Below are 11,359 nucleotides of genomic sequence, written 5' to 3'. Positions count from 1 at the left end.
TGGGCATTGACCTTGAGTTTCAGTTCCAGGTGAGTGCTTTACCACTTAAGTCACAGCTCATCCTTTGGCTTTTTTGGGGGGTGATTAATTGGAGATAAGAGTCACAGATTTTTCTGCCTAGGCTGGTGTTTTACTGTAATCCTCAGGTCTCAGTATCCTGAGATGCTAGGATTACAGATGTGAGCCAGCGGTGCAGGGATCAGACTTTTCCTTTTTGAACACTAGCTATGTGCTTGTTATATTACCACAATTGTACTCTTGGGTTCCCAAAGTGGACACACACAAAATGTTGTGTCTTTTTTTTTTTAGTGTCTTTCTTTATAATAGCAAAATACTGGAAGCAAAACCAATATTAAACTTATGAAATGTTTAAACTGTTGTACACTATAGAATATTACTTAGTAGTAATCAGCGTCAAGCTACTTCTAGATGCTACTTTCATAGAGTTGCAAGGAAATTACAGTACATAAACAAGCAAATTTCAAAAGACTACACGTTATATGATTACAATTACATGACATTTTGTAGGTACAACCCTGTACCTCAGGAACGTGCCACAAGATTGTGGGAGAAGGACTGTGGCTAATGGAAGAGAGGGACTGTTATTTGTCCTGATAGTATTTGTGTTATGTGAGAGTTAAAATTCTCAGGCCAGGGCCCGGTGGCTCACGCCTGTAATCCTAGCTATTCAGGAGGCTGAGCTGAGGATCATGGTTTGTTGCCAGCCTGGGCAGGAAGTCCATGAGACTCTTCAATAAACTACCAACAAGCTGGAAGTGGCAGAGCACTGGCCTCCAGTGAAAACGCTCAAGGACAATGCCCAGGCCTTGAGTTCAAGCCTCCGGACGGGTACACACAAAAAATTAAGCATGTTTCACTGTAATAATTTAAACAATACAGCAAAACACAAAAATATTCTCAGAATTGAGCATGTTTTGCTGTAATAATTTAAAACAATACAGCAAAGCATACTGTTCGGATACATGCGTGTAGGCATTCCAAACCACCAAATTGACCTGCAAGCCCAGTTTGGAGGGGAAGCAGATCCCTGCGGGGGGAGGGGGGCTTTCTGCACCTCCCCTTGTCATGTTCCTCTACCTAATGACTGTTGAAGCCCTGATATGGTCATCTTCAAATTCTTTCTGGAACTGCAAACTCCCATTGCAGTGAATCTTGGTCTCAGCGAGTCTAGTGCCAGCTTCCTGTACTGGGCCTGCACGCGCCTGCCTCGGCTGCCCCAGTATTTGGGCCTCCATTTTTGTTGCTGCATATTGGTCTCTCCTGTGTCTTTATGTCCTCTGTATCCCTGGCCTGTACATCTGTCATCTCTGGGCCCTCTCTGGGCATGCTCGCCTCAGGTTTTATGCTTGCTGTTAACCCCAATTTGCGTCTTTCCTCTCCTACATCTCTGCCTGTACCAGTCTTTGTCTACGGATCTTAGGTCTTGGGGGTCCCAGGCGCATCTTATTTCCGCTTGTTTATCCAGTTGCCATGGCGCCGAGGGTGACGCAAGTGCAGAGTGGGTGGGGCGATCCCTCTGATTGGATACTGGTTCTGCCGGCGACCTCGGCCCACCTCGAGGCGCGGATGCCGCAAAGCACCCTGGGAGTTGCAGTCCGCAGGGCAGCTCGGCGCGCACGCGCAGTTCGCCTGTCGCCATCGCGCCACTTTGGGTTAGGGGCTGCAGGAACCCGTGGGTCGTCGCTGCGCAGAAGGCAGGTCGGTCCACTCCTCGGACTCTTGGTCAGGCCAGTGGACTGAGAGGGACGGGATGTAGCGGTGGAGCAGGCGGGGCTGTGTCCCGGAGCCTGGCTCGGGGGGGGGGCCTAGCCGCACCGGGATGGGGGCCTGGCGTCCCCGCCCTGGTAGGGTGCCCCGAGCACGCGGGGAGGGAGGGGGCGGAAGGCGCGCGGTCCCGGAGTCCTGGAGGGCCGGGATGAACACTCTGGAGGCTCGTCTGGCCGGAGTTGGCCCCGTAGTGCTGTGCCCGCAGCGCCGAGCGCGAGGGGAAGTTGGGGGACTCCTGGGTGGGGTGAGGTGGGAGTGCGGCCCGAGTACCGTGTCAAGTGTGTAACTTGGATTGGGGAGATTGAGTTTACTGATATATTTAGGAGATTATATCTAAGTTTACAATCGAGTGCCCTGTAATTTTTCGTCTGTGTCTTCATGGCTAATTGTTAGCAAAACAAAATCCTAGCTGGGCGCCAGTGGCTCACACCTGTAATCCTACCTACTCGGGAGGCTGCGATCTGAGGATCTAAGGATGTCGATTAGAAGCCAACCTGGGCAGGAAAGTCCGTGAGACTTTTCTCTTCAATTAACCACCAGAAAACCCGAAGTGGTATTGTGGTTTAAGGTAGTAGAGCACTAGCCTTGAGCCAAGAGCTCAGGGACGGTGCCCTGGCCCTGAGTTCAATCCCCAAGACCACCCCATCTTCTCCCCCCACCCCCAATCTTAGCATTGCCAGTCTTACAAAATGTGTTGCTCTCTAGTTCCTATGTTAATTTTACTTATACAAGTACAAAACTGGAGTTCTGCTGATGCTAACAACCAGATTGCTTTTATTTAAAATTCTTTGAAGGTCATGAGACTCTTACCTCCAATTAACCAGCAAAAAGCTGAAAGTGTAGCTCAAAGGGTATATGCTAGCCTTGAGCACAAAAGGCCCTGGGTTCAAGCCCAGGAGGGTGTACACGTGCACACACACAAGAAATTCTGAGCCAATGCTGGTGGCTCATGCCTATAGTTCTGATTACTCAATAAGCTGAGACTTGAGAATTGAGGTTCAAAGCCAGCCCATGCAGGAAAGTCTCTGGGATTTAGCTCCAATTAACCACCAAAAAGCTGGAAGTGGAGCTGTAGCTCATCGTAGAGCACCACCTTGATCACAATTGCTTAGGGACAGTTCTCAGGTCCTGAGTTCAAGGTCCAGTTCCTGCATGATTGATAGATGGATAAAATTCTGCATGAGATTTATGCATGGTGGGTGCTAGAGATGCTAGCTTCACTCAACTTGGATTCCCAAGGCAGGGGTCTTCACCATATGTCTTGTTGATACCCTCTGCAGATCCTTGGGTCCTGATACCCTGTCATCCTCAGTGTGTGCCTTGCCCTTAGCTAGACAGTCACATTTTGGAGGAGGTCTGTGAAGATGTTGCCTTTGGAGAAGGTGTTGGCATCCCCAAGGAGCTCCCCATTGCCCCCAGAACCGCCCACACTGGGCTCAGCTGACACAGCCCAGCAGGAAGAGCCCAGCCTATGGGAAGAGCCCATCCAGCAAGAAGAGCCCAGCCTGCAGGAAGAGTCCATCCAACAGGAAGAGTATCTGCTGGAGGAGGAGCCCATCCAGCAGGAAGAGTGTATCCTGGAGGAGGAGCCCATCCAGCAGGAAGAGTGTATCCTGGAGGAAGAGCCCATTCAGCAGGAAGAACCTATCCAGCAAGAAGCATGTATCCTGGAGGAAGAGCCCAGCCTGCAAGAAGAGCCTGTCCAGCAGGAGGAGCCCATCCAGCAGGAGGAAGAGTATCTTCTTGGGGAAGAGCCCAGCCTACAGGAGGAGCCCAGCCTACAGGAGGAAGATGATCTGCAGGAGGAAGCATATCTACAGGAGGAAACTGAACTGGAGGACGAAGATGATCTCGAATCTAGCCATCAGAAGGGATCTAAGACTGTCTCTGAGAGGACCCCTGCTGACCTTGAGTTCTCCCGTCTGCGCTTCCGAGAATTTGTCTACCAGGAGACAGCTGGGCCCCACCAGACTCTGGCCCGGCTCCACGATCTGTGCCGCCAGTGGCTGCGGCCTGATGCCTGCTCCAAGGAGGAAATATTGGAGCAGCTGGTCCTAGAGCAGTTCCTGGGCATCTTGCCGGATAGGGTCCGCCCTTGGGTAGTATCCCAGTATCCTGAGAACTGCACAAAGGCTGCCTCTCTGGTGGAGGGCATCTCCGATGTTCTGGAGGAACCAGGTGAGTCTGCCAACCCAGAAGAATGCGTGGCATAGAGGAAGTGGGCATGAGGTCCTGGAAAGAATGGAATTTACGATGTGGAGTTGAAACCCCAATTGTGGCTTTTCTGAGAGTGTAGTCACACATGTATAAGATGCACACACACAAGCAACCCCAAGCTGGTAAAGCAGCTCCTCAGTCAGCAGAGATGCAAGCCCATTGTCCTGCCCAGTGGCTTCTCCCTGAGAACTGCCTCCAGGGTTAAAACAGCTGCCTGGGCTCTTGCCTTCATGTCTGCTTTCTAGATGCTAGGAAATAGGAGAAATGGAGGGCAGTCAAAGGCAGGGAGCAGGCTCTTAAAGACTAGCTAAACAGGGCTGGGAATGTGGCTTAGTGGTAGAGTGCTTGCCTAGTATGGATGAAGCCCTGCGTTTGATTCCTCAGTACCACATACACAGAAAAGCCGGAAGTGCTGCTGTGGCTCAGGTGGTAGAGTGCTGGCCTTGAGCAAAAGAATACAGGGACAGTGCTCAAACTGAATTTAAGCCCCAAGACTGGCCCAAAAAAAAAAAAAAAAGACTAGCTAAACATTCCGGGTGTATCATTGGCCAGAGGTTTCCTCCAGGTCTAAGTGTTGAAACCTGGGGGAAGACATGAGGAGGCCTGGGAGTCCAGGGGCACTGTCGTCAGCATGGGTCCCTTCCTTGTCCCTGCCAGTTTGTTGTGTGATACCATCATGGGTTCCAACCTCTGGGGTCGCTCTTCTCATGGTGGCTCACTTGGTTGTTCACAGGGATACGGCTGTGCTCTCCAGGCGGGTCCTCTTCCTTCAGTGAGGGAGACTATGACAGGCACTCTGATCCTTTGCTACTACCAGGAGGGCTGCTGAGCCCCAGGGAAGACCCAGATGCTGGTGAGTGTTACTAGATCAGGTGTGGAGGGATGGGTCTGGGGCTAGGAGACCATCTAGGCCTTGTTTCAAGGGGTAGAATGCCAGCTGTGAATGGAAACGCAGTGCAAGACCATGAGGCCCTGAGTTCAAGCCCTACTACCAGAACACAAACAAAAAGACATTGCCTCTTTTGTGGCTTAAATTGGCATTTCTGGGTCTACTGCTGGACTTGAACTTCTTTGTTTTCAATTTTGTGACCACTCTCAGTTGCAGACAGAGGAAGTGTTTGTTGAATTTTGACACATGACATGAACATATGGAGGGGATGGGGGCGGGGTACTCTCCACTTTCTTCCTAGGGCTGTGTGGGAGGCTTGTGGGTTTCCTTGTTTTAGAGATGCTCAGCCTCTGAGGATTTGTCTTCTCAGATCTACCATCCCTTCTCCCTGCCTGGCCTGCTCTGGAATCCATGCATCTGGATCAAGAGAACATGGGGAGAGAAAAAACTGAAGAGGCTGACATTGAGACAACTGTGCCAAAGGTGAGTGGGGCCGCTGGTATCCCAGAGGCCATGGGACTGCTGCTGGCAGCCCTGGAGACTGACCTTGTCCAGCAGCTTCTAGAGTCTGTTCCCAAGTGAAAGGGTCTGTCTCTCCCTGACCATTGACCACTTACTTCCCAGGGTTCAACTCTGCCATAGCAAAAGATCATGGTTCTGAATATCCATAGGGTGAGGTGTACGAGACCTTACAGAACTCATGAGTGGGATGCAGAGCTGTGCGTCTCAGGGTGGGTCACAGCCTCCGGGCGGGTGCTTGTTCCTAGCCAGTGGTCTTGGGGCCACCTTGCTGTTTTAGACAGAGTCGCTCCCGGATGAGACTCTGCCCTTGGGAGAATGGAACCAAATAGACCCCACAGAGGAGAACCTGAAGAGCTACGAGAAGCTGCTCCTGAGCGGTGAGACCTGCCTCCCGTGGGCTTGCGCCTTACCCTGCCTTCTCTCCCAGCACTGTTGGCACAGGCAGTTCTGACATGGGCTGTGGTTAGAACACCAAAGGGATTCTTAAATTTTTCATTTAATTGTTATGTATTAAGGTGATGTAAATGTGTTTGAACTTTAGCATGTTTTAAACATCTTGGGACTTGGACTTACTTGTCTGTTTGCCAAGATCCCCATCCATCCTAGTCTACCTTTCTGAGTTCTGCCTGGGCTCTGGGGCTTTCTGTTTGCATATCTGTCTGTGGGATATGAAGCCACTAAGTTTAGAAAGGCCTGGGCCCAAGATGCCAGTTCTCTCACGTAATTAGTGCAGAGATTGGCCTGACAAAGGCAGAGGTTTCTCTCACAGAAGTTCTTACCCCAGAGCTTGCCTTTGCAGGTGAACCACAGACTTCTGGGCCCTTTATAAGGTTCTAGTTTTATGCCTTTTTTTGTTGTTGTTGATGCTTAACTTAGACCCAGGACTTCACTCATGGTAATCCCTCTCCCCTTCTCCCCCCCCCCCCCCCCCCCAAGTCTGGAGGCTTGAATTTAGGGCCTAAGTGCTGTCCCTGAGCTTTTTTTCCCCTTTTTCTTCTCAAGGCTAGTGCTCTTATAACTTGAACCATAGCTCCGCTTACAGTTTTTTCCTGGTGAATTGGAGATAAGAGTCTCATGGACTTTCCTGCCTGGGCTGGCTTTGAATTGTGATCCTCAGATCTCAGCCTCCTAAGTAGCTAGGATTACAGGTGTGAGCCACCAGCACCCAGTTAGGTGATCCCTCTCAGCATTGATCTATACTCTTAGCCAAATTTTATGTTTTTCTCTCTAACTTTTCTTACCCCTGGATTCTCTCACCTTCCACCTATCCTTTTGTTCTTTTCTCCTCACCCAGGCAGACCCTCTGCTTTATTTCTGCTACCTTGTTCTCAGAACCTCTGGCTTTCCAGGGGCTCTTTTACAGAAAAAGACAGGGTGTCATGTGGGGACCCCCTCTACCCCCACCCCAGCTCCCCTCCAGCTGCTTTGTGTGGATACCTGTTTTAGTCTGTATTTTTTTAACTTAACTCAGGGTATGAGCTTTCTCAGCCGGGTGCTGCCTTCGAGCTGGAGTCAGAGGTACTTCCTGCAGTGGAAGAACTACCAGGAAGCAGCCTCCAAGGTGAGGTCAAATTAGATCAGGGGTCAGATGGAGGAGGCTAATGCTGGGTGGGGGGGGATGCTGCACTTTTCCCCCCAGACCCCTCAGCTGAGACCTCATCTCAACTCCAGTAGGCATTCTCCCACTCCTTGTGTTGAGGCTGTAGTCTGGAATTCAGTCATCTCAATGATCTCTTGCTGTATTAACAAGCTACCCTAAAACTGGGTCACCTAAAAGAACAGCAGAATTAACTGTGACCTGTGGGTTGTCTGAGTTCAACCATATAGCTCTTTGGCTTAATTTTGTACTTTAAAGGCCATAGATGTATGTTACAGGCCTATCTAGGGTTGGGATGTCCCCGGTGGCCTCACTGATACATGGCTAGCCATGTCTGCTCTCAGTGGGGGGCTTAGCTGAGGCTGTAGGACTGAATTCTTCCTGTCGACTCTCCATGCGGTTGGCTTGGGCTCCTCACGGGATGTACTTGGATTTCAGGGAAAGCCTCCGGACAATAAGCACTTGCCACAGTTCTGCTTGTATGCTGAGTGCTTATATCTCATTAGCTACAGCAGATCACATGACTGAGCCAAAGAGAGAGAGAGAGAGAGAGAGAGATTATCCCAGGGTGTGATTGCTGGGGGTCCCTATGGCCATTGGTCTACTATAGGGCTTGTTTTGTCTTTATTAGTGACCAAATAGTGACCCCCATCTCATGGCTCCATTGCCAAAGTCACCTTGTGGTCCTGAAGGCTGCTCCAGATCTCATCTTCATCACACCAGGAAGGAAGTTCCTCCTTGCGACCCATACTTCTGATCAGAGTGCAGTCATGTAGTCAGTTACCCAGCTGCAAGGCAGGCTGGGAGTGAGTCTTCTAGGCAGCTGTGAGCTCAGCTCATGTTCAGACACTGTTGATGAGAGCACACTTAGAGACAGGTGGGTCTTTTGAGGCTTGTGAGGCACACACACTGTGTGCAGCTCCTGTTTGACCTCGTCTGAGTTCTGAACAGGGATGACAGGCTGGGCATGCCCAGACTTTTTGTCTCATGGCTTCTACTGCCTCCCTTGCTCAGGCCTTTAGGCCTCACATTTTATTTTCTTGGTTTCTGCTCAGGAAGCAGCTTCTGTCACAGGCTTGGGAGTCAAGATTGTTTACACTGTGACCTTGTTTTAGATGGTGGCAGGATGCAAGAAAGCAGAGAGAACGTGTGCGAGGATGTCTGCATGTATAGGATGCTTATGGAGAGGCTGACAAGGGGTGCTTCCACAAACCCTTCACTGGACACCAACCGGGCCGGGCAGCCTCAGAAGGTTCCAGGTGCTCAGAATGGGGAATCAAGCTCTGCCAGCCATTCCCAGAGGCAGTCAGTTATCCGGCAGCCAGCCAGGCCAGGTGCCCTGCAACAAGCCACCGGGAGAAAGAGGCCTCATCCTAATGATGAAGATGAGCTGGGGCCGAAGTACCCCTCCAGTAGGAGCGGCCAGCAGCCATATATGGGGAAAGCATATGGCTATGCTGCGGGGTCCTCAGCTTGGCTGGACCCAGGCCCTTCTACTTCAAGATATTCTGTGACCGAGGAGCCTGTGACCTTCACAGGGGAGCCCTACACCTGCAGTGAGTGTGGGGATGCCTTTGCGTGGATCTCACAACTCATAGAGCATCACAGGAGCCATAGCAGCAGGAAGCGCTTTGCATGCTAGGGCTGTTAGGAAACCTTTACTCCATCCTGGCCCTGGTTTAGCACTAGAAGACCCAAGACAAGGAGAAAGGCTATGCCTGGAGTCCCCTCCCTGCCACAAGTGAAACCCGCACTGGCGGGAGGATTTCCTTACATAACACACAGAGGAGCCATCTTCTCCGAGTGTCCCAGGAGGTGAGTTTTGGCCTTGTAAACACTCCCTGGGCTGATAGTCACATCTGAGTAAACCATTGGATGTGAAGGAATACTTCCTGCAGCATTCACCACCACCCATAGGCTGGATCATTTAACATTGTGCAGTGTAGAGTTGCCTTACAGTGTGTGATCTGTTGGCGCTTTCTTGAAGTCATTCTTGCCTCAGCTGCTCATTGAGCTCCCCAACTTGGTTCAAGCAGAATTCTTGCCATCTGTTTTGGCCTTTTCACAAATATGTGATGTCGAGTTTACTTCTGAACCCTTAAAAACAAAAAGTGTTTTAGTTTAAATAAAAGGGTGCTTGGAGCCTAGTAATGCAGTGTGAGGTTTTTAGTGTGAGTTCCAGCCCATTAGTGAATTGTGGGTGGTCCCTGGCATTGCAAAGCAATGAAGTAGAATAAAGTAGGTCAGAATGCATCATGTAGTAAAGGCAAGTATTGTTGTGTGAAACTTTTCAGCTGTGTATCTAAATGGAGAGCTGGCAACCAGGTATACTGTATTTCTTACTAGGGGGTTGTGATCAAAATTGGTTACAAACTGATGCTCTGAGCAAAGAACCAAACTTGGTCTACTTAGATGATCTTTTGATTTTGTGTTTAATTGCAGATTGCAGCATTTTCTGTTGCCTGACCATACATTTAATTACCCCCTACAGATACAGAAACTGGTGCCTCTTTCTGTCTGTTTAAATAGGCAATCTGTAACAACCTTGTCTGAAATGCTTAATAAAGTATTTATTTCTTCACTCATATTACAGATTACTGTTTGTGATTGTGCTGCTGCTTGCTTTTGTGTTGAGGGGAGGGACACCCTGCTCCCAGCAGTGACATGAGGGCGCAGACTCTCCCTGCTGTGGTGGCTCTACACTGGAGCGTGTAAAGAAGCCTACATGCTTCATCTGAGAGAAGAAATACACATTCCTGGATGAAATGATCCCATGGCCTTGTTGCTTGTAATGAGCTAGGAATGCCTACCCAGGTACCAGTCTCTGCCAGTTATTAAGTCAAGATCCCTCCTCTCTATGACTTGACCCATAAGCTAAGTGAGGCTCTGGTAAGAAGACCCTAAGTGTACCCTAGCAAGTCTGTCACCCTGCCTTTACTACTGCACCGGGAGGCTTCCTCATCATGTATCCAACAGATCATCATTTATTACCATAAAGCCCAAAACGTTTTTCTTTTTTGTGCTGATAGTAGGACTTAGCCTCAAGTCCTCATGCTCATGCATAGCTTCTTTTGCTCATGCCAGGCACACTAGGACCATGCCTCCACTCTTATTTTTTAAAATTTCTGTACCAGTCCTAGGGTTTGAATTCAGAGCCCCTGAGGGCTATCCCTGCGCTTTTTCACTCAAGGCTGGATGGTGAAATGTAAAACAAAATACATTCGGGAGAGGGTTAACTTGTACATTTCCCTAAAGACAGAAATCTTGAAAAAGGTTCCATGTGGGCGTGATTGCTCACCCGATGTTCCAACGTGGACTACAACTCCCAGCATGCTGAGCGGTGTGTGTGTGTGTGTGTGTGTGTGTGTGTGTGCTCACAACTCCCAGAATGCAATGCAGTGCGACGAATCACAACTCCCAGCATGCCAAGTGAAGACTGCAGCTCTCAAAGAGCCTTGCGCGTCATATGTGGACGTTCCTTCTCCGGCGTTCTCTGGCATCCTCGCTGGCTGCCTCCATGGCTATTTGGGCTGTGAACTCATCTTGGTGTCCGGGATTGCCTGATGGGACCGGTAGTGACGTGCTAGGCTTCAAGCGCCAGTCGGCCTACACCTGGGAGACTCCAACCCCCCCACCTTACCTCAGCTTCCTTCAGAAGCCAGGAGGGCTGAGCCATGGTAGGGTGCGATGGGCTGGGGCGGGAGACCCGGTGGGGCGGGGCCAGGTGCCTGGTGAACGTGAGCCAGGTGGCATCTGCCAGAACACGGAAACATCAGATTGACAAACGAACTTATTTGTCTGATTTTGTGTGTCCTATAGTATGCATTAAGCTTTAGAGGTATGTCGTATTTTGCATATTTAAAAACCTAATATTAGTTTAAATGTTCTTTTACGTGTATGTTTCAGAGTGGTGCTTCCAACTTAGTAAATAAATGTGAAGAAAGCCTAGTTAAGGTAAGTAATAAGCAATGGCTACTTTTCTAGTATCAGCGTGTCCCATATATAGTCGATTTCATGTAATTTTATGTATTTCATGAAATTTTTATTTAACTATGTCTACTGAAGGCAACTAGAATGTGTGCCACAATAGAAACCTCATATTTAGTCAATAAAATACAGGGTAAAATGGGTATGACGGCCAACACCTATGTAACTCCAGCTATTGTGGAGGTTGTGGTGAGAGGATCACTTAAGTTTGTGAGTTCCAGTCCACCCCAAGAAATAGCAAACACATCCCCAAACACAAAACCCCAAACCGAACGACCAGCAAAACTATCAAGAAAGCAGAATTAGGCTTAGTTAAATTTGAATTTTAGGTAATTGAATAACAAAATTTAGAACAGCTA

The 11,359-nt window shown here is 49.4% G+C and overlaps 1 protein-coding gene across 1 annotated transcript; it reads left to right on the top strand.

Moving 5' to 3' along the window:
- Positions 1-925: 925 nt before the first annotated feature.
- Positions 926-9,600, top strand: Zscan18 (zinc finger and SCAN domain containing 18). Its single transcript, XM_048368744.1, has 8 exons — positions 926-1,719; positions 3,069-3,499; positions 3,539-3,966; positions 4,739-4,858; positions 5,265-5,377; positions 5,694-5,793; positions 6,888-6,977; positions 8,129-9,600. The coding sequence occupies exons 2-8, from the start codon at positions 3,153-3,155 to the stop codon at positions 8,653-8,655; spliced, it is 1,725 nt and encodes a 574-aa protein (XP_048224701.1). The 5' UTR covers positions 926-1,719; positions 3,069-3,152; the 3' UTR covers positions 8,656-9,600.
- Positions 9,601-11,359: the final 1,759 nt, after the last annotated feature.

Source organism: Perognathus longimembris, chromosome 20 (genome assembly GCF_023159225.1).
Source record: "Perognathus longimembris pacificus isolate PPM17 chromosome 20, ASM2315922v1, whole genome shotgun sequence".
NCBI lineage: Eukaryota > Metazoa > Chordata > Mammalia > Rodentia > Heteromyidae > Perognathus > Perognathus longimembris.
This window is presented reverse-complemented; position numbering and strand designations above follow the sequence as displayed.

Coding starts and splice junctions, on each gene's coding strand:
- Zscan18 (XM_048368744.1), top strand. CDS start 3,153: ATGTTGCCTTTGGAGAAGGTGTTGGCATCCCCAAGGAGCTCCCCATTG. Junction 3,500..3,538: donor GAAGAGCCTGTCCAGCAGGA/GGAGCCCATCCA, acceptor TCTTCTTGGGGA/AGAGCCCAGCCTACAGGAGG. Junction 6,978..8,128: donor ACCAGGAAGCAGCCTCCAAG/GTGAGGTCAAAT, acceptor ACCTTGTTTTAG/ATGGTGGCAGGATGCAAGAA.